We start from the raw sequence: 22132 nt of genomic DNA on the forward strand, positions 1-22132 counted from the left end.
CGAACAGACCTCAGCAGTCCAAGCTCCCTGCCGCCCCCAATGCCCCGCTGCCACCCCGGCGTTGAGCGGTGGGATGTCAGCGCCTCGTTAAGTCTGTTGAAAAAGAATTCTAAAACCTTGACATGCGAGCTAAAGAGAGCCAGTCCCGGGGCCGGGAGCTGGGGTAATGACGGCACTTATCCTGCCCCATCGCTCACGGTCCTGGGAGACCCATTTTCCAAGGAAACTATGGGTCACGGAACATATTATCAATGCTGAATTGCGCCTCAAATTGCCTTTCCAAATGGCATTTCCCTCCGCGGCTCGGGGTGGGTTTCCCTCCGCGGCTCGGGGAGCCCGGCCGGGCGCCTCGGTCACCTCTTCTGCTGGATCTCGGCGTACTCCCTTCTCTTCTGCGCCCGCAGCGCCTCCCTCTCCTCCGACGTCGACTCGTGGCTGTAATAACGCAGCAGGAAGGGCCAGACCTCCCCCCGGATTGACACATCAATGCCGCCGAAGAAAATGGCCTGGAGGAAGCGGCAAAAGTTGGGGAGGGGCCAGAGCAGGGCCGCTCAAAGCACCCCCAAATCCCCGGAGATCTGTGTTTTGGTGGCTTTGCTTCGCCTTCTTGACAACTGACGCCTTGATTCAGATCGCTGCAATTTGCACATGTTTGGAAGGGGAAAGTGCCGGCCCCCCATTCCCATACAGGACACAAACCAGGCTCATTTCAATGTCAATGCCCCCCCTGGTGCGGCGCTCAGATTAACCTGTCGTTCTCACGTCAGGGCCTAATCCCGGTTTTGGAAATGCGGCGCGGGCTGCGAGTTCTTCTATACAGGCTGGCGCGGGGTCCCCCAAACCCGCTCCGGAGGCGGCTTTTTCATCGCAGCGGCTTTGACTGCTCTATCGGCCGTGTTCGCACAGCCCCCGCGCCCGGGCCCGGACCCCGCCCCGCCCGCGGGCGCGCCGGGCCTCACCTTGCGCAGCTTGTACTCCTCCTGCACCTGGCCCAGCGCGTTCAGGTGGCGCAGCCAGGCCGCCACGTCCAGCCTGCGGTACATGCTCTCCTCGGGGTGCGTCTCGGAGGACGGCAGTTTGGGACGCCGGATGGAGAACTGCATGCACGTCTTTTCGTCGGCGACCTGCTGGACGGGAGGACAGCCGCCGGGGAAGATCAGTGTCTCGGACGCCCGGCTTTCAAGCCAACCGCGCTCTTGGCGGGATGTAAAAGCCTCCCTCTCTCTTCCGAAGGAGGAGGACGCGTCTCCCCTGCACACAAACCCCTAAATGGCAAGTGTAATTAGACGCAATTACAATGAAAATGCCATCCTCTTACCACGGTCCCCCTCGCGCTCCCGGGTCCCGGCCCACTCCCACCCGGCGCCGCCCCCCACTCTCGCTCCAACCCGCCGCAAAGACGGAATTAATGCCTCGGACGGCCAGCTTCCCTCTGCCGGGAGGGCCTGCAATAAATTACATGTGATTGGCCACATACAAAGGGATGGCTGTTTTGCGAGCGGGGAGCCCGCCTGTCAGGTTGTCTCCACGGGCAGTCAGGGACCCAGGGCAAAACTGCAGCTGACATTTAATTCAAAAATCAAAGGTTGTGCAATGTAGGGGGAGAAAAAAGCCATGCTACTGTAATAAGGGAAGCCAGCAGGAGGCTCTGTGGGAAGGAAGGGAATTTTAAAGTCAGCCCGTTTCTAATAAGCACATACCGTATCTTAAACAGATAATTAAAGAGATTTTATTACATTTGTATGTAGATTGAGCAAAATATGGCGGGATGCCTTGTCAAAACATGATTTTTCAAGTGCGGAGTACTGCCTTTACAAGAAGCCTGGGTGCATGTTTCAGATCCAAAGTTGCTGCTCTGTGGGTCCCCAGCGACCACGGGTCACACCCACGAGGCCTGGGACTCCGGGGAGAGGGCCCATGTCCGAAGCCCCTGTTGCAGGGGAGGGGGTTCGGGAGAGGAGGGGGTTCTCAGCAGCCAGGTCCCTCCAGGGGCGGGGTCTCCCTCCCCTGCGGGCAGCACCCATCCCTCCTCCGGGCTACCTGGTCTTTGAGGTGCGTCTCTGCGCAGTATTTCCACTGCTGAAGGACGTCGGGCAGCTTGTCCAAGCCTCCGTGGTGGAAGTGAAAGACCTTGTACTGGCTCTCCCGGCTGGCGACGACCAGCTGGCCGCTGGTGCAGGCCTCATCGCTGGGCGGCCATTGGAGGCGGGGGAGGAAAGACTGATGAATATGTAAACACCGGTTTGTATTTCCAAGTATAATCAGAGGCTGCCTTCGCTGACCTCAGAGGCAGGAAACAGAAAGTCCCCCTGGAGTTTGGCTGCTGGCGGCAAGGGGACAGAATTATGCCCCAACAGAAGCCATCACCCCCTTTGCTGAAGAAGGCAAAGCAGCTCCCTCCTGGGGAAGCCCTGGGTTGGACTATCCTGGCTCTGGGAGACCTGCCAGTGGGGCCTCCTGCCCCGACTCCTGCCCGCCGGACATCCTCCCTTCTCTCCAGGAGACCCCAGGGTAGATGCTCTGAGGTGGAATCCACTAAGGGACGCCCCTCCAGCGGGCTTCCCCACCCAGCACGTATGGCACTTTGGGAGAATCCTCCAGGGAATTTCACTACACACGCCTCAGGGCCGTCGCCTGAACTTGGCTGCCCTTCCGTGAAAGGCGGGATGTGGCTCAGGGTCTGGGAACCCCACAGAGACATGCCTGCTTCTTCTAAACACAGATCTTCGGCTGGTGCTGTTCTGCGGCTGGGCCACTCTGCCTTTCGGGAAGAGAGACTTGAGGTGGCTGCTAGGCAGGGAACTAATAGGGGTGGAAGGAATCATGAAGGAAATGGTGCCTCCCTCTAGAAAGCCACGGTCTGTCCTGAGCACTTGCCCAGCTGCAGGGCCGCTGGGTGGGTGACCGGGAGCAGCCTGCAGCTCCCACTTTCTGGGCAGCCCTGGTTTGTCGTCTTCCCCAAACCAGGGCTCCAAGCAATAGCTGCCACCATCACCTTGAAGGCAGAGGAAGGAGTCTGGGAGCTACCCAGACCCAGCTCCCGTGGGGCAGCCGTAGTGGGGCTCCACTGCCGACCAGACTGGTGATGTTGGGAAGCAGGTGTTTGGGAATCCCAGGGCCCTGGACCCAAGCACGGCCCCCCAGGACATGGCACACAGGCAGCTTCCAGGACGTGGCCCTGAGGGGCCTCACCTGAAGAAGAGACGGAGGGAACGCATCTGCCCCAGGTCCACTCGGAACACGCCACAGATCTGCTCCAGGGCACACGCCCGCTGCGGCTCGTCCCAGCGCGGGGGATGCAGGAGGCCGCTGCCGTCCGGGAACTGCAGGTGGGCATCCGTGCTGGAGGGAGAGCTGGTGGAGCGAGTCATGTGAGGGCCACACAGCCACGGGGGAAGGGCAGGGGGGCGGGGGGGAATCATTTAAACACACGTGCAGGCTTAAACACACTTATAGACATGCCTGGACACGCCAAGCACAGAGAGGCTCTCCAGGGACCCCCATGAATGAACGAATGAAACAGTGAATGAATAAATCCTATCACAGGTCATGCCCAATTATACTTTAATGTGGATGGGGAAGCATTTTCATGATTAAATTCTGTTCCACCTCAGTAGAAGCATTAGGTTGTGGTAATGACAGACAAGGTCCTACTGACTGGGTTTGCGCTCTGGCTGTGTGACCTCTGCAAGTTATCAAGCCTCTCTGAGGCTTTGCTTCCTCCTTTGCAAAGTGAAGACAGTAACAGAGCTTTGTGTGGAATGAACGGCTGTACAGCGCTCAGCGCTGGGCACCCTGATGTTCAGGGCTTACTAAGAGAAGCTGTTTCGTGGCCATTCTAGATAGCGTGGGGCTTCCATATGGGTTCAGACTGGTTCAGTATTCTCCTGAAAAAATATTGGTTCTATAAGGAGACACTTGGATTATAATACTATTAATACTAAGAGTACACACTTCTTTGGGCCTGGCCCTGTGTCAACCACTTCTCCTGTGCTTTTATCATGTATAATCTTGACAGTAATCCTAGGAAGTGAGTATGTTATTACCCTCATTGTACAGAAGGGAACTGACGCTCAGAGAGGTCAAGCAACTTGCCCAAATTCACACAGCTAGCAGGTGGTGGAGCTGGGATTTGAACCCAAACTTTGTGGCCTATGTCTTCACCAGCGTATTTTACTGTCTCTGAGTTCAAAGTTCAGCAACACAACCTCATTCTTTCATTCTGCTCCTTTAAAAAAATTCAAAAAATTCATGATTTTGTTTGGCTCCCCAGTTACAAAATATTTTATTACATAGATTCAGCTACACCACAGGTTAAATGCTCTCTCTTGAGATTTAATGGTAACATCCAGCAGATGCCTGCTACAATAGAGTCAGAGCGAAGGCAACCATGGGTCTGGACCCCAACCCCAGTATCCTGCAGAGCGAAGACTACAATCACTTTTTCCCATTTTCCTGTTTCAGCTGAGAACATAAAAGTATCGGAGGCAGTGAATCCTGAGGCACCTCTTGCTCAGATGGGCACCAGGTCTCCAAATGAAGCTACTCTGGACCGTTTAAGCACAATGCCTCTAACTCAGAACTTCCTCAAAGGGGAGGCCTGGCCTTTTTAGAACCTTTGCTGCTTCCAGAACCACACGGGGCCTGGAGTATGGTTCTCCCCTACCTGTCTAAGGAAGTGCGCTGAGCAGGTCCTCCCATTTCTGAAGGGCACCTGGACTCTCTCAGGAAACAGAGAAAGACAGCTGGAGGGGAAGGCAGGTGGACAAGCTGAAGCATACAGCCACACGGCAAACTCGGGCCCAAAAAAGGCTGAGAGATTCCCAGTCCTCCCAAGGGGACCCTGACCGGGCTGCACGATGCAATGATTGTTTGCAAAACAAGGCAAGCTGCAGGTCTGAAGCCAGCCCCCCACCACGCCGCTCCACGCAGCATTCCATAATCTGCTTATTGAACAATGAGGCCACAGCGGCCGGAGAGCATGTGCTTGGCATGCTTTCCCGGCCGGGCTGGCCCATCCGGGCTCGCCTCCAAGCCCAGCCAGAGGGGGCCACCAAAGGGTGGCAGTTTTTCCAGCCCCCCGTCCCCAGTCCTTCCCACCGCCACTCCACACACACACACAGGACAGTCCTCCAAAACCTGCACACCCTTCCCAACACGTGGCATCATGCTCACCCCAGGGGCAGGCCAAGGTGTGCAGAAACCAGAGACAGGATGGACACTCACTCTGGCAGAGCTCTGGGCAAAGCCACTGCTCCCCTGCTGTGGCGGGAGGAAGGAGCCCCGGAGAGCGGCCCCCCACACCTTCCTGCAGCAACTTGCCCCAGGTGGAAGTCTGCCTAGACCCTTTTACAACTCCTGAGGGGGAGATTAATTGATTGATTAATTCAAGACATTAAGTTGGGCCCTACAGCTGGGGTTCCACAGTTCAAACTAGAGCAAATTTGATGGAAGCCTTGATTCTCTGTTACTTAGGGCTTGTCATAGCAGACGACTGTACGGTCATCCAGGTCACCTAGGGCCACAGCTGTTTCCACCACAAGACCCGTTGCCACAGGGTTGAGGACTGTATCTCATCTGCTCTTCTGAATCCCCAGCTCCCAGGAACAGGCCTGGCCCAGAACACAGAGATGTCATACTCATGTCTGGGCTGAAAATATAAAATGCCTGGGAATCTTGGAGTCATAGAAAAAAAAAAGTCAGGAAATAAAATCTCAGGAAAATTGAAATGTGTGTAGTTTTTATTTTTTATCTTTTTACACATGCAGAGCAATTTGGTTTTAAGACTATTCATATGTGCTGCACAAAATTTGGCTTGTTCGTAAAATTATTATTTGTGTTACGTTAAAATCATAAGGAGGGTTTATTTAGGGCAATAACTCCCAATATGCTAAAAGGTAAAAATGCACTACAGACAAAGCCAGAAGAAGCTAAACGCTCAGAAATACAGCGGTTCTTGGTTTTTGTTACTTTCTGAGGAGCACTGAAATGCAAAAACAGAAATGAGTAGGAAGAGCCAGCTCTGCCACAGCAAAACATGGCAAGTTTTCTTAAATGCGGCTTCTAGTTCCCAGAGTGGTGTCCACCTCCCCAGCCCTGACCTGGGCTGGCCTCGTGCGTGGCTTTGGCCGACAGGATGTAGTGTGTGACGTTCTGTGAGCTTCAGAGCCTGGCGTCAAGAAGCTGCTGCGTTCTCACTCTTGGTACACGCCTGCCGCCGTGCACGAAGCCCAGGTGTGAATGACGAGAGACAGGAGGGGAGGGAGACCCAGCGGACGGCACCAGCGTCCCCAGGCCTCGTGGACACAGGCCATTTCAGACCCTCCACCGGCCTTGCCCCCGGCTGGTGACCCCTGCTTGAGGAAGGCCAAGAGCACCAGCAGAACCAGCCCACGGGCCCCAGTCCAACCCGAAGGCCTGTGAGCAAGTTAAAGGCAGTGGTCTGGGGGGAGGGTGCAGCTCAGGGGCAGAGCACATGCTTAGCATGGACAAGGTCCTGAGTTCAATCCCCAGTGCCTCCATTAAAACACATAAACAAACCTAATTATCTCTCCCTTCTCCAAAAAATAACAAGAAAAAAATGAATGTGATGGGTTTTTTTTAAAGGTGGTGATTTTAAGCTGCTAAGTGCTGGAGTTGTTTGCTATGCAGCGGTAGGTAACTGAAACACACAGGAAGTGTCTGTTCTCAGAAAACGCTTGAGTGGGGAGGAAGAAACTTCCAAAATTACTGAGCTGTGGACCTCACAGCCAAAAAGACGTTGCAGCCAGACTCTAACATTTTTAAATATCCAAACTTCTAAGTTGGCTCTTGCTTTTCTTCCTTCTGATCCTTCTGAGTCAGCGGAATAGTAAGTCGATAGGACCCCAGCTGTAGGTCCCAAGTATGGTATTTTGAATTAATTAGTTGATCAATTAATTAATGCAAATAATTTCCCCCTCAGGAGTTGTAAAAGGGTTTAAGCAGACCTTTGCCTGGAGGCAAGTTGCTGCAGGAAGGTGTTGGGGGGGCCCCCTCTGTGGGGCTCCTTCCTCCCACCACAGCAGGGGAGCAGTGGCTTTGCCCAGGACTCTGCCAGAGTGAGTGTCCATCCTGTCTCTGGTTTCTGCAAACCTTGGCCTGCCCCCTGGGGTGAACAGAGCGTGTTGGGAAGGGTGTGCAGGTTTTGGAGGACCGTGCTGTGTGTGTGCGGAGTGGCGGTAGGAAGGACTGGGGGCGGGGGGCTGGAAATAATGCCACCTTTGGTGGCCTCTCATCATTGCCAGAACTTGGAAGTAACCAAGGTATCCTTCGGTAGGTAAATGGATAAACAAACTTTAGTACATCCTGACATTGGACTATTTGGTGCTAAAAAGAAATAAGCTATCAAGCCATGAAAAGACATGGAAGAAATTTAAATGGATATTACTAAGTGAAAGAAGCCAATCTGAAGAGGCCACATACTGTACGACTCCAACTATTTGAGACTTGGAAAAGGCAAAACTATGTAGACAGTAAAAGAATCAGCGGTTGTCAGAGGATGGGGAAGGGGGAAGGGTGACTAAGTGGAGCAGAGAAAATTTTGAGGGCAGTGAAGCTACTCTGTAGGACACTATAATGGTGGATAAGTGTCATTACAGGTTTGTTAAAACTCATAGAATGTACACTGCCAAGAGTGAATCCTAATGTAAACTGTGGACTTCGGGGTATAATGATGTGTCACTGTAGGCACATCAGATATAAGAAACGTGCCACTTTGGTGGGGATGCGGGTGACGGGGGAGGCTTTGCATGTGTCAGGGCAGAGAGTATATGGGAAATCTCTGTACTTTCCCCTCAATTTTGTTATGAATGTAAAGCTGCTCCGAAAAATAAAGTCTATTTTTAAAAAACTAAGCAAACAACATGAAAAAGCCAAAGAACAAACTGGGACATATATATGACAAGGATTAATATCTTTAACATAGAAAAAAGTATGTAAATTAAAAAAAATCAGTGTCCAACAGAAAAATGGCGAAAGGACAAGAAAAGACAAGTCACTAGAGAATACATACAAATAAACAAAAAAATTTTCATGTCCAGAGGAATGAAATGAATGCAAACGGAAACAAGATAGTTTGGGGGGGGGGCGGTCTATGAAACTGGCAGTAACTAAAAAGTTATAAAATGTAGTGTAGGTAAGGGTTTGGGGAAACACTCTTGCACAGCTAGGGGCACTGTGTGCTGGTCAAATTTCTCTCAATGGCAATCTGGAAATAGGATGCAAAAGTCTTAAAAATGTTTATGTATTTAATTGACCTTTTAATTTCATTTCCAGGTACTGATCCTAAGAAAATAGCCAGAGATACCTACAAGAACCATGTACATGAAGAGATACAGGAAAACCTTCTAACAAAAATCTACCACTCATTTGGGATAAAAGCTGTCAGGGATCTGGGAACAGAAGGATACCTCCTCAAATGGATAAAGGGCACCTGCAGGCATCCTACAGTTCACATCATACCTATGGTGGGAGACTGAATTGTTTCCCCCTACAAATGGGAGGCTCTACTCTCAGCAGAAGGCAAGAAAAGAAACCGAAACACACAAATATTGGAAAAGAGGAAGTAAAACTGTTACCATTTGCAAATGATGCAATTGTTTACATGAAAAATCCCATGGAATTTACCAAACAACTATTAGAACCAACCAGTGAATTTAGCAGGATTATAAAAGGTTAGTGTAGAAAATTAATTGTATTATTAAAGACTAGTAACACATAATCGGAAAATGTAATAAATAAAAATTCCACTTATAATAGCAAAAAAAAACCCCTCACATAAAATACTTAAACTAAGTCCAACAAACGACATTCAAGACCTTTACACTGAACAACACAAAACCCTGCTGAGAGAGATTAAAGGAAACTTAAATAAATGAAGAGATATACCATGTCCATGGATTGAAATAGTCACATTGTTAAGATGGCAATCTTGCCAAACTGATCTATAGATTCAACACAATTCCAGTCAAGATTCCAGCAGGATTTTGGGGGTAGAAATTGACAAGCTGACTCTAAAATTCATTTGGAAATGCAAAAAACCACTAGAATAATCAAAGCAACTATAGAAAAAGAAGAAAGTTGGAGGACTTACCTGATCTTGAGACATTATAAACCTACAGTAATCAAGGCAGTTTGGTATTGGCTCAAAGGTAAATTTTAAATCAATGGAACAAAATAGGGAGCCCAGAAACAGGCAAATATGATCAGTTAATTATCACCAAAGATGCAAAGGCCGTTCAATGGAGAAAGAGTGCCTTTTCAACTTTTCATCTTCTTCTCTTCCAAGTTTTCTAAAAGGAGTAACATACCATTTTGATCATCCGAAATAATAAACTACTCTCCTATACTTCTATCTTTTTTAAAACAAGAAGCTCATATTAATTTTTATATTGCAAAACCAATGAGGATAATTTCAAAAAGAAAGGAAAAGAAAAGGGGAAAGTGAGGTATAAAGGCCAATCAGCATCGCGGTGAACATCTGTGGGCAGCTTCCCATGTGTCAGGAGCTCTGCTGATCGCTTTAAAGCCTTTCCCATACCCATACTATGAGGGACATATGATTTACCCCATTTTATAGCTCAGAAGACAGAGGCCAGGAGCAACACCCTCAATTTCACAGATGGTAAATGCCAGAGCAGGGATGGACCAGGTGTGGCTGATCCGAAGCTCAAACTCCTGACTCCTATGATGTGTGGCTTCCAGAAACAATGGCAACAACTTAAAAAAAAAAAAAAAAGGACGATACAGAGGAAAATAAAACTCTTCTAAAAAGCATCTCTTAAAGGATGCCCCTAAAACAAACCTAGGGCCCCCCATTGCCCCGTGCTCCTGGATCTGAAATCGTCAGCGGCCAGGTTTTGTCTGTCAGTAAAGCATCAATCCTCAGCCTGGCATGTAATATGCCCCACGAGTTAGCATCCGCTCACCATTGCCCGATCCTCCTTGTATCAGTTTCTTAACACACTGCATAGCTTCAAACAATAAAAATTTCTCTCTCCCTGTCTCTCCCAGTCCTGGAGACAAGGAGTTCAAAATCAAGGTGTTGGCAGAGCCGGGCTCCCTCTGAAGGTCTAGGGGAGGCTCCTTCCCTGCCTCTTCCAGCTTGTGGTGGAATCCTTGGCTTTCCCTGACTTGGGATACCTCACTCCAGTCTCTGCTTTCGTCTTCACAAGGCCTTTTTCCCTCTGTGTGTGAATTTCTATGTGTCCTCTTCTTGTAAGGACTCCAGTCAGTGGAATAGGGCTCACCCTAATCCAGAATGACTTCATCATAACTAATTACATTTGTAAAGATGCTCTTTCTAAATAAAGTCAAATTCTGTGGTTCCAGGCGGACATGGATTTGGGGGACATTATTTAACCCAGTACACCTCTTCAGATGTTCCCACTTGCATCGTAGGCAAACTGGACACCCCAGAGGCCCTCCCTCCATGCATTTGCTTCCTTGGGCCCCTTCCCCTGGGCTGCCTGCTTTCCCCTCTCTATTCCTGTTCTTTTCACCCTCCAAGACCCAGTTTCTCTGTGCTGCTTTCCCTTGATCTTTAGGGAAACTGCTAAGCAGAGTGCCTGATGTATCATGGGTAGTCAATATATGCTGATTTTCCTTAATTTCTTGCAAAATCCTTAGAAATTTATCATTCTCTTCTGCATGTTTTGCTTTGGACTCTGTATTAACTCTCTTGCAGATGCCCAAACCAGACAAAGACATCATAAGAACATAACATTCTAGGCCCTAATGAATATCCTTCGTGACAGAGACACAAAATTCTCAACAGAACACTAGCAAACCAAATCCAACAACATATAAAAAGGATTATACACCATGACCAAGTGGGATTTATGCCAGGAATGCAAGGGTGGTTCAACATATGAGAATCCGTCAATGCGATGCACCGGATTAACAAAGAATGAACCACATACCCATCTCAACGGCTGCAGAAACAGCATCTGACAAAAATCCAACTCCTTTTCCCAACAGAAACACTTACCAAACTAAACATAGAAAGGAACTTCCTCAATCTGATGAAGGGCATCTGTAAACACCCACAGCTAACATCACACTCTGTGGTGAAAGACTGAAGCTCTCCCTCTAGGACCAGGAACAGGACAAGGCTGTCTGCTCTCACCACTTCTGTTCTGCTGGAGGTTGTGCTCAGGGCAGTCGGGCAAGGAGAACCAAACAAAAAGCACCCAGATTGGAAATAAAGAAGTAAAGCTGCCTCTGTTGGTAGATGACATGCCCTTGCACATGGAATACCTTTAGGAATTCATACCCACACACAAAACCTATCAGAACTAATACATGTGTTCAGCAAAGTTGCAGCATACAAGATGGATATACAAAAATTAACTGCATTTCTATATACTAGCAATGAACGATCCCAAAATGAAATTAAGAACACAATTCCATTTACAACACACACACCACACACACACGTAAAAGACCTGCACACTAAAAACTACAAAAGCATTGTTGAAACAAATCAAGGAAGACCTAAATAAATGGAAAGTCATCCCATGCTATGAATTGGAAGACTTAATATTATGAAGACGGTAATACGCCCCAAATTGATCCACAGATTCAACACAATCCCTATCAAAATCCTAGTTGCTTTTTTTTGTAGATATTGATAAGCTGATTCAAAAATAATATGGAAGTGCGGGGGGACCCAGTATAGCCAAAACAATATAAAAAAAGAAGAACAAAGTTGAAGGACTCACACCTCCCAATTTCAAAACACACTTACAAAGTTGCACTGCCGTAAGGACAGATACATGGGGCGACGGGATAGGACTGGCAGTCCAGAGGTAAACCCACACATTTATGGCCAACTGGTTTTCAACACGGGTGCCAAAACAACTCAACGGGAGAAAGAGTAGTCTTCAATAACCGGTTCTGGGACAACTGGGTATCTACATGCAAAGAATGAATCTGGACCCTTATGTCACACAATATACAAAAATTAGCTCAAAATGTGTCAAAGCTCTACATGTCAGAGCTAAAACGGTAAAACTCTTAGGAAAACAACATAGGCATAAATCTTCATGACCCTGGACTAGCCAGTGGTTTCTTCAACATGACATCAAAAACACAAGCACCCAAGAAAAAACAGATAAACTGAACTTCATCAAAACTGAAAACTTTTGTGCTTCAAAGGAAACCGTCAAGAAAGTAAAGACAACCCACACAATGGAAGAAAATATTTGAAATCAAACATCTGATAAAGGACTAGTACCCAGAATACATATTTTTTTAAAAAAGGCGTTTAGAACACAACAATAAAAAGATGAGCGACCCCATTCAAAAACGGATCTATCTGAACAGACATCTCTCCAGTGGAAATACGCCCAGCATCACTGGCCATCAGGGGGATGCAAATCAAAACCACGTCCGCTAGAATGGCTACAATAAAAAAGGTGGAAAATGTAAGTGTTGGTGAGGATGTGGAGAGCTAGAACCCTCATCCGCTGCTGGTAGGAATGAAAAATGGTGCAGCTACTGTAGAAAACAGCTTGGGAGCTCCTCCAAAGTTAAACACGGAGTTACCGTATATGACACAGCAGCAGCTCCACTCCTGGCTATTTACTCAAAAAAACTGAAGCTACATATCTACACAAAAACTTGTATACGAGGTCATGTTCATAGCAGCATGACTCACAACCACCAAAAAGGAGAGATGCTTTACATGTCCATCAACGGAAAACGGGATAAACAAAATGCAACATGTCCATATAATGGAACAGTATTCCGCCATAAAATCAGTGAAGTACTGACACACGCTTCAACGCAGATGAATCCTGAAAACATGCTAAGTGAGAGAAGCCAGTCACAAAAGGCCACACACGTGTTGTACGATCTCATCTATAGGAAGTACCCAGAGCAGGTGAATCCGCAGAGACAGAAGGCAGATGAGTGGTTGGCAGGGGCTGGGGGTAGGGGGAAATGGCCTTTAACTGCAATGAGTATGGGGTTTCTGTTTTGGAGAGATGCAAATATTCTGCAGTTAGACTGTGGCAATGGTTGTACAACTTTGTGAAGGTGCCAAATGCCACTGCACCGTCCACTTTTAAAGAGTGACTTTTGTGTTATGTGAGTGATACCTCAATAAAAAGAAGCCACTGTGTCCCCACCCTCCCCTCTCTGATTCCACCTGCACGTGCCCGGGCAAAGGCTTTTGCACGAAGCAGAAGTGCCTCAGCCAGTACTTGTGTATTCAACACAAAGCTCTGAGTGCCTCCCGTGCCGTCCTCAGCCACGTGAGGCTTCGTTCTGGTGGAGAGTGAGGGGCAGACGTGTAAGGGAGTGACTGTGTCACGGGGCGTGGGCACACAGGCAGGAGGTGGAGGGGCTGGGACCAGCCACTCTTGGGGGTGGTCTCGGGGAGCCTGGGCAAGGCCTGAGCAGGGAAAAGAGCACAGGGAGCATTAATAGGTAACATGAGCAGCGCACGCTGGGAAATTTGGCGCCCATCCCTAGCTACATCCTTCGGGGGAACATAGCACCACCCTGGGAGCAGAAATTCATTTTGCGCCTACATTGTTGAGTTTAGCTTTCCTCCTAGTGAAGGAATGGAAATGATCTCATATTGCAAATAATTTTACATTAAAATATACTCCCTGTATTTTTTTTTCTAATTTAACACTTGTAAGTAATAAATGCATTCAATTTTGTGGTTAAAAATTCAAAATAGGGGGGAGGGTAGAGTTCAGTGGTAGACTGCATGCTTAGCATGCAAGAGATCCTGGGTTCATTCCCCAGTACTGCCATTAAAAAAACAATAATAAATAAACCTAATTACACCCCCCTCCAAATTCAAAATATACAAAGTGTGATCACTCATATGTGGAATCTAAAAAAAAAAAAAGACACTATGAACTCATCTACAAAATAGAAACGGACTCACAGACACAGTAAACAATCTTATGGTTACTGGGGAGAGGGGGTGGGGAGGGATGAATCTGGGAGTTTGAGATTTACAAATGTTAGCCATTATATATAAAAACAGATTTTTAAAAAGTTTCTTCCGCATAGCACTAGGAACTGTATTCAGTATCTTGTAATAAACTTTAATGAAAAAGAATATTAAAATGAATATATGTATGTATACGCATGCCTGGGACACTGTGCTGTACACCAGAAACTGACACATTGTAGTTGCTTATACTTCGATTTAAAAAAAAGTGTGCAAAATCAGCAGTGTAAGCACCTCTCTCGGCAGCTCCCCAACCTGTCCAGCGCGCCCCCCAAGAAGCTGTCCTTGTCTGCAGTTTGGCGATGCTTCTCCCAAGTCTTGTTTGGCTCGTTCACGCGTTTGAAGGAAGGTTTAGACACCATTTTGGAAGGATGGCTCAGGCACAATTCAAAAAGAACAGTCTAATCTTTCATTCAATTTGACTCATGAAAGTAAAATCACTTGCTCTTCTCTCTAACACTCAGCTTCATTCAAGGAGGACTTGAGGACCAGGAGATGGGATCTCACAGGAAAGCGAAGATGAGGATATGGATACGTGGGTGGTGACACCACGTGGACCGGGCACTGCTGTCAGAGAAGAACGAAGTGCTGGAGGGTGACAGAGGTGACAGAGGAGGGTGTTACCCGGGGCAGCGGGTGAGGTCCCTGGAAAGGCCCCATCTCAGCGGAGGTGGCCTGGGGCCGGTCCTGGGTGTCTCTGGGTGGGAGGAAGAGCCTGGGCAGGTGCAGGGCGTATGTGGCAGGACTGAGGAGGAAGCCGGAAGGCCCGGCTGGAGCCATTCTGAGAAGGGCCCTGGCACTGATTTTTTTAAACAGGTTGTCCCCAAGAACTGAAGCCAGGAACTCAAACAGATATCTGGACACCCATGTTCACAGCAGCATGACTCACAATAGCCAATTCTCTAAGATATGTGGAAACAAAACAAGTGTCCATTGACAAATGAGTGGATAAACAAAATGCGGTCTATACGTACAGAGGAACAGTATTCCATCATAAAACGGAAGGAAATCCTGACACAGGCTACGGCATGAATGAACCTTGAGGACATTGCGCTCAGTGAGGTACACCAGGCACAAAAGGTCAGATAGTGAAGGATTTCACTTACAGACGGTCCCCGGAATAGTCCAACTCACGGAGACAAAGTGTAGGTTAGAGGTTACCGGGGGCTTCAGTTTTGGACGATGAAAGAGTTCTGGAGATGGATGGGGGTGACGTTGCACAACAGTGTGAGTGGGCTTAACACCACTGAACCGTCCCCTTGAAAATGGTTAAGATGGTAAATTTTACATCATGCGTATTTTACCCTAATACGGGTTACTGATTTGGAATTTCTCTGTTTCCTCCATTCCAAATTACGTTTTCTCATCTTTCCTAACTTTTCCTGCTTCAGGTCAGGCAGGACCCCGGGGCTGGATCAGCTGCAGGGCTGGCCAGCCCAGGGACCCACGCGAAGGCACGCAGACTGGCAGGCTCTGCTCACGGACACTTTAGTTTATCTTGAGATGAGATTGCGGAATAAGTTCAGGAACATGGAAAGGCTGGCCACCTTGTTTCCAAAGTGACTGTGTGGCCATCTCCCTGTCGAATTCCCACTTGCCTCCATCTTTGACCTGGATTAGGGGGGTGGTAACATCTGTGATGAACCTGGGGCACCGTCCTGCAACCCCTTCCTCTCCAGTAAAGTGGCCAGTGGACTTCAAGACACGCTCTGTCCCCAGGGGCTCCTGAGAGAAAGCAAAGCCCAGAGAGATACAGAACCTCCCCCGCACCAGCCCGCCCCAGTCTGTGCAGCATTCCCTCCCCACAGCAGGGCTTTGGGTTTGGGGAAGGCACATTTTTGGTTTTGTTTTTTTGTCTCCCCATTTGGTAAAGTTGATGTCAAGAAAGCCGCCTGAGGGGTTCGAGGAAGAACAAAACAACTGGATCTTGGGTAATCCACCCGGTGGGAGCACTCGGCCGGCTGGCACTGCTGCCATGCCCGCCCGCCCGCCCGCCCCAGCCGGCCGGCCGAGTCACATGCTTGGCCCTGAGGGCTGCGAGATTTTCCCGGAACTCTGGCCTGCTACGGTGTCTACTTAAAGGGCTGCCCCGAGCCAGCCAGGCGCCCTTCAGAAGATTCCTTGATCGTTAGACAAAAAGATGGTTCAAAAGAACAAAACCTGGGCAACCAGGACGCCCTGGGAGCCCCGGCTCCTGATTGCAAAGGCTCAGTGACAAGGGAGGGCACATTCAGAGAGCTGCGGCCAAAGGTCCACCCTGCCTGGGGAAGACTAAGACCATTTTCACCCCAGTCTGCCACCAACCCAGCCAGTGTGTCACTAACCCTTCACAGGTTCAGGCCCCCAACCACCCAAACCTGCCGCTGGCAGCCCAGGGACCCTGGCCCAGAGCCCTGAGCACAGACGCAGTTTCCGGAGAAGCCTCCCCCTGTCCACGCACCAGAAGCCTGAGTGCCACTTTGGACCACGGTGTGGGTGGGCTGTTTCTCGGCCACTTTGGATTGGACAGGGCTCTGCAGAGACCTGGCTGAGCTTCTGAGTCTCAGAGTGACAGTGGCCTCGGGGGCGGCTAGCTCGGTCATAGGACCAATGTCCTGCACCCCCACATCCTGTGCCTGTTCCCAGGCCAGGTGGCCAGGACATCGCGCCACGACAGAGGAGCCGGTACGTGCTGCTGGCCTCACCATGCTGGGCATTTCTGAGTTCTGTTTTGTTCCTGCAAAGCTAGTCCACACACAGGTCAACCTGCGCTCTTGACCTCACTAACTGTGCCTTGCCCAGACAAAGCCGGGAGGGCAGGAGAAAATAAGAACCAACACGCACAGAGCAGTTGAGATCCTAAAGGTTTGTAAAGCAACCCCACCACATCCCTGCCAGCGCACCCACTTTTCAGATGTGACAACTGAGACCCAGAGAGGCTCGGTCATTGCTCAAGACCACTCAGTGCCCTGATCGCTACACTGACTTGTCTCTTGTGCAGCAGAGAAAACCTCTACCTCATCCCAAGCAAACGGCATCTTCTCACATAGGGCTTCCAAGTGCTGGCTGACTGGCAACTAAAAATACAGGAAGAAGAGTTCTCAAGAGAAAAGGATACTGGGAGACGGGTCAGAGCAGCATGCACACACGTGTGTGTTTAAATACTGAAACATGAATGGCCACTGCAGGCGCATGTAGGGTGTGGCTACATCCTTCCCGCCAAAGACAAGCCCCATGGGAAATCCTCCCTCTGCTCAGGGCTCTGCTGGGCCTCGGTCTTCTCATCTGTAAAATGGGATGGTGGGAGGGGCTGCACTGGGACAGGGCTGAGGGGCTGAGCACAGCAAGTGGATGCTGCTGTTCTAGCTGCCTGCTTATCAGGTGCAGCCAACGTCCTGCTGTTGTACGTGGTTGCTGGACAGTGAGTCCTGGGCAGGACATCCTCTGCCTTCCAACACCCCAGCCAGTCCTATCATGTCCTCCAGAGTGCCTGGTGTCCCCACCCCAGTCCCACACCCACGTCCTCGGCTTTTGTCCACGTGTCCACTCCACTGCACCCTGATGTCCTCCTCATCCTCTGGATTCTCACTTTCTGCACCTTAATTTCTAGTTCTGTAGAGTGGAAGTGACAGCGTTGGATTCTGATCTCTGAGACCCTACTAGGCTCTCTAACTCTGGCAGTTTCTAAGGTGCAGACGAAGCTGCCTGTTCCAAGCAAAACCATAGGCATGTCTGCCGTAATTAACATCACACACACGTGCTGGCTCAATCCATCCCTTGGGCCGGACTCTGCCCGGTTTCTGCTGACCACGGATGCTGTGGGGCCCTGCTCTGGGGTTTGCTGGCAGCACCCAGCCCCGCTGTGCACCCAGAGGACAGCCAATCAATGTCGCTTCCGAACGGCTGGCTAGAGCACTAGACCCGGCGACTGTGGCGACATCCCTTTCTAAGCCTTTCGGAGACCTTGGTGCTGAAGATCACCACGGGAACCCCGTTCTGTTGTGCTCAAGGGGTCATTTCTGACGTAAGTAGAAATGGGAAGTATTCACAGTGGCCCGGAAGATTCTGTTATTCCAGCCCCCAGAACCTGCTGCGGCTGAGCTCGGGGCGTCATCAGCCACACCTGAGACCAACCTGGCTTTCCCGTCCAGAGGGACATGAGAGTCACCGGCCGGGAAAGACAGGCCGGGCCCAGCTTAAGTCACGGCTCTCGGCCAGGAGCTCAGCTCTGCTGGGTGCCGGTAGGGCAGCGGCTGAGCTCTGGCCATTAACTGCCAGCCGCCCTGACACCACGGAAGCAGTGCGGGCTAATTATGAAAGGTGTAAATCACAGGGAGGAGAGCAGGCGCATCCTCGGCTTTATCACCAACACAATTTAGGGAAAGATAAGCAGGCCGGGCCTCTCTTTTCCTTTGGCAGCCAGCAGGGGGGAGTGGTTCTGGCAGGTGGGAGGCGAGAGTGCAGCGGTCCTTTGGGGGCTGCTTTTATTTTAATTTTTCCTGAGTCGAGTGGAACGGCATCGTCAGATCTCTAAGCAAAACTAAGAAAAATTTCAGCCGAGCAGCCTGACTGCTGTCCTGGGCCTGGGAGCATCCATGTGTCATACACACGTATGACTGCTACACAGGTAGACCCAGGCTGTCCCCAGGACGCTGTGTGCGGCTTGTGCCACTTAACGTTATTATACGATATTATTCATCATGGGCTGGAGACGCTGATGGCAGGGATCATTTGTTTTTCTTTTTCCCTTAAGGCATTTGCAAATATGCTTGGAGGCTAAGGGATGCAGGGTACATCTAATAAATAAAGCAAAATAATTAATAGCCCAAGCAGCCTGGAGACCGCTCCTATCTGCTCCCAAACTAGGCTTCTGAGCACCAATTGTTCTGCTTCATCCCCGCTGACTCCACCCTTGAGACAGACTTCACTGAGAAGACACCAGCAGAGAGAGCTTTCTGACTCAAAAAGAAGGAAAAGCAGAGGCACAGAGCTCCCTCAGATTTTACAGGAATTTAGCATGAGTAAGAAATAAGATATTTCTAAACCAAAGTGTGCGCTCAGCATGGTTGCTCCTGGAAGTTTCTTAGGACCGAGGGAGAATGAGGAGTGACACAAGTGCCGGCAAGAACCAGACCCTGATGGAGGCAAGGCCCGTGCGGGCCACCGGGCAACACCCTGAGCTGCAGAGACAGGCAGAGAACACACGCTCCTGGCTGGGGCACCCGCAGTGTCAGGCCCAGCCCAGCCCCGCCTGCACCGGCAGTCAGGTGACCCTTTCGAAATGAAGTTAGGACATCAGCCCAAACTAACAAGGTGGTGCTCCAGGAAGACAGGAGAGGGTGGGGAGGACAGGAGAGGGAACACAGGTGGTGACAAACACCCGGGCGTGAATGTTCCTGTCTTCTTTCTATGGGAGCAACATTCAATTGTGATCTAAGTGCTGGCTGGGGATGGGAAGAACCCTGCAGGTCAGGTTCTTTAGTCCTATAAAAAGGCACCTCATAAATCGGTGCAGCCACTGTGGAAAACAGTATGGGAGGTTCCCTGAAAAACTAAAAATAGAACTGCCGCATGACCCATGATCTAGTGCTGGGGAGATACCCGGAAAACACAAAAACACTAATTCAAAAAGATACACGCACCCCAAATGCTCACAGCAGCACTATTTACAATTGCCAAGGCCTGGAAGCAAAGTGCCCATCAACAGGCGACTGGATTAAGATGTGGTATATACACAGTGGGATATGAGCCATAGAAAAGAAAGAAATTCTGCTATTTGCAGCCATGTGGATGGACCTGAGAATATTACGCGAGGTGAAATAAGTCAGAGAAGGAAGGACAAATACTACGTTATCACTTCTATGTGGAATCTAAAAAATAACACAAATGAATGTGTATACAGAACAGAAACAGATTCACAGACACAGAAAACAAACTTGTGGTTACCAAAGGGGAAGGGGAGGTGGAAGGGACAAATAAGGGTCCTGGGGTTAACAGACAGAAACGACTATATATAAAATAGAAAAGCAACACGGATAAACCATATGACAGGGAATTATAGCCATTATCTCATAATACCCCACAATGGAGTTTAATCTGCAAAAATTCTGAATTCCTATGTGTGCACCTGAAACTAACACAATATTGTAAACCAACTATACTTCAGTTAAAATTTTTTTTTAAATTTTAAGACACCATGTTGGTCTTTTAAAAAAAATATTTCGGGGGGCAGGTAATTAGGTATATTTTTCAATGGAGGTGCTAGGGATTGAGCCCAGGGCCTCGTACGTGCTAGGCACGCACTTGCTCTACCACTGAGCTATAACCTCCCCCCAAAACCGTGCAGGTCCGCATGATTTTTCTGCAAAAGTGCCTGGAATGAGCCGTTAGCCCCACAAAGTCACCCCCCATCTGGTGGGCCCCGAGTCACCTGGGCCTTCCAAGTGGGGAGGGCCTCTGCGCTCCTCCTCCCAAAAGCCCACCCCAGATGCAGAAGCAGTGGAGGTGGAGGCCAGAGACGTGGTAACAGGGGCAGACTCCTGGGAGTGGGCGGAGGCTGCTGATCAGGGGCCTTGCTGTGGTGGCGGGGGGTGTAGGGTATGTGCGTCCCAGTTGGTCAAAGCCTGGGGCCGAGGCCTAGGCCGACGTGAGGCCATACGCATCTGTTATGGCCAAGCACAGACAGGCTTTCTGACCCACCGTGGGCACCGGCTCCACCTGGACCCTCTGCATCAGGCACCCCAGCACCCAGAAAAGTGGTTCACAGTGCGGTGCTGGGGGCCATGGCTGTGCGGTGGGCCGGGACCCCTCAGTACCCTGGCAGGTCCCCCAGGTCTGCAGAACAGAATCATCACCACCCAGGCTGTGGTTTCCCAACTTTTCAGTGACGTTCCCCTAGGCAATTTTAAAATGGAATGAATACTAATAATAATTTGACTAAATTTAGGTGTTCCCCTTAGGCATCTGATTAAATTTCATGAACTCTTTTCAGGCTTTCAGCCCAAATCTGCCTTCTCTCCCGGCTTCACGGCAAGGACTGCTTGGCCATCAAATGGGTCAGTGGCCTCCCCCTGTCGGGCTGGAATGTCCCTCTGGAAAGGGGCTTCTGGGGAAGGGCAGTCGGGGTTTGCAGTGCTGTCTTGTGAGTCAGGGGAACCGAGGTCCGTCCAGAAAAAGAGCATGTAGTCACAGAAGCACCTCAAAGACCGGGAGACGAATCGATCTGCTTCCCTAACGATGGACCGGCTGGGGAGCACAGCCCGTGGGAGGGAGGGCGGAGCTGGAGCCAGAGCCTTCCGGATTCTGAGCTCTGGGCTTTGCACCCTCCACGCAGCTCCTCTCCACTGTCAGCCAGTCTGGGTTTGTGTGAACCATCCGGGAGCCCCATTAGCAGAGGCGGCCAATCCTGACGGGCTCTTTCCAACATGCCATCTAGGATGCTCAGAGTAACGGCCCAGGGACCGCCTTGCTGTGCCCTCCTGTGCTCAGCCGGGCGCCCACAGTCCCTGCAGGCTGGAAGGGGAGCCGTGAGCACCGCAGGAACCCCACCAGAGCTGACCCGGAGCTGCTGGTATTGAGGATAGGGGTCAGCGACTGGGCCCAGGGTGCTGGGGTGGGGGGGCTTTGGGGGGACTGCTGGTCACTCTCTCCCACTCCCAACCCCAAACTGCAAATAATGATGACAGTAAGTTAGAAACCTGCCTGCATTCTTGGGTGGTGCGCTGGCTACTCATTTATGCTCATTTAAATTCCATCCACAAGGTTGACGCCACAGACCTGAACTCCGTGTACAGCGCCTCACCCCGTGAGTGATGTCAGAACGGAACTTGTTTTGGTTCCTTTTCCTCCCTCCCTACAACACCCCTTACACGCCACTCCTGTTCCTTCGTCCCTGGGCCTGGTTCCACGTTGACCAACAGCATCCTTGGGTACCAAGGCTTTGCTCGCTTGACTCAGGGCATTTGAGGCAAGCCAGGATTGGGACGCTGGCTGACAGAATCTTCTTAGGGCAAAATGGTTATTCACCAGCCCGGGGAGGACGCGCATAGAGTGCTCTGCTTCTTGGGGTGGCATAGCCGTCCTCCCATCAGACTGACTCAGCCCCACCCCGAAGCTCTCAGTGGGCCTCGAATGCCAAGCAACTGTCCATCCTTGGAGCTG

General features: G+C 50.1%; 1 protein-coding gene across 7 annotated transcripts in view; it reads right to left on the reverse strand.

Annotated features, from left to right (window-relative positions):
• TBC1D16 (TBC1 domain family member 16) overlaps positions 1 to 22132 on the reverse strand; it is a 74141-nt gene that overhangs the window by 12337 nt on the left and 39672 nt on the right. For 5 of the 7 annotated variants that reach the window (XR_012059889.1, XM_031685822.2, XM_072939759.1 and 2 more), the window contains 4 exons: positions 3193 to 3354; positions 2041 to 2188; positions 960 to 1127; positions 358 to 506 (listed from right to left, as the gene is read on the reverse strand). Coding sequence is in view for 6 of the 7 variants with exons in the window: in XM_031685822.2 (XP_031541682.1) it covers positions 358 to 506; positions 960 to 1127; positions 2041 to 2188; positions 3193 to 3354 (627 nt within the window). In the remaining variant the exon portion in view is untranslated. Of the gene's footprint in view, positions 1 to 357; positions 507 to 959; positions 1128 to 2040; positions 2221 to 3192; positions 3355 to 22132 lie in introns of all 7 variants that reach the window. The other 2 variants (XM_031685823.2, XM_072939760.1) reach the window with 2 other exon arrangements.

Source organism: Vicugna pacos, chromosome 16, assembly GCF_048564905.1.
Source record: "Vicugna pacos chromosome 16, VicPac4, whole genome shotgun sequence".
Classification (NCBI taxonomy): Eukaryota; Metazoa; Chordata; class Mammalia; order Artiodactyla; family Camelidae; genus Vicugna; species Vicugna pacos.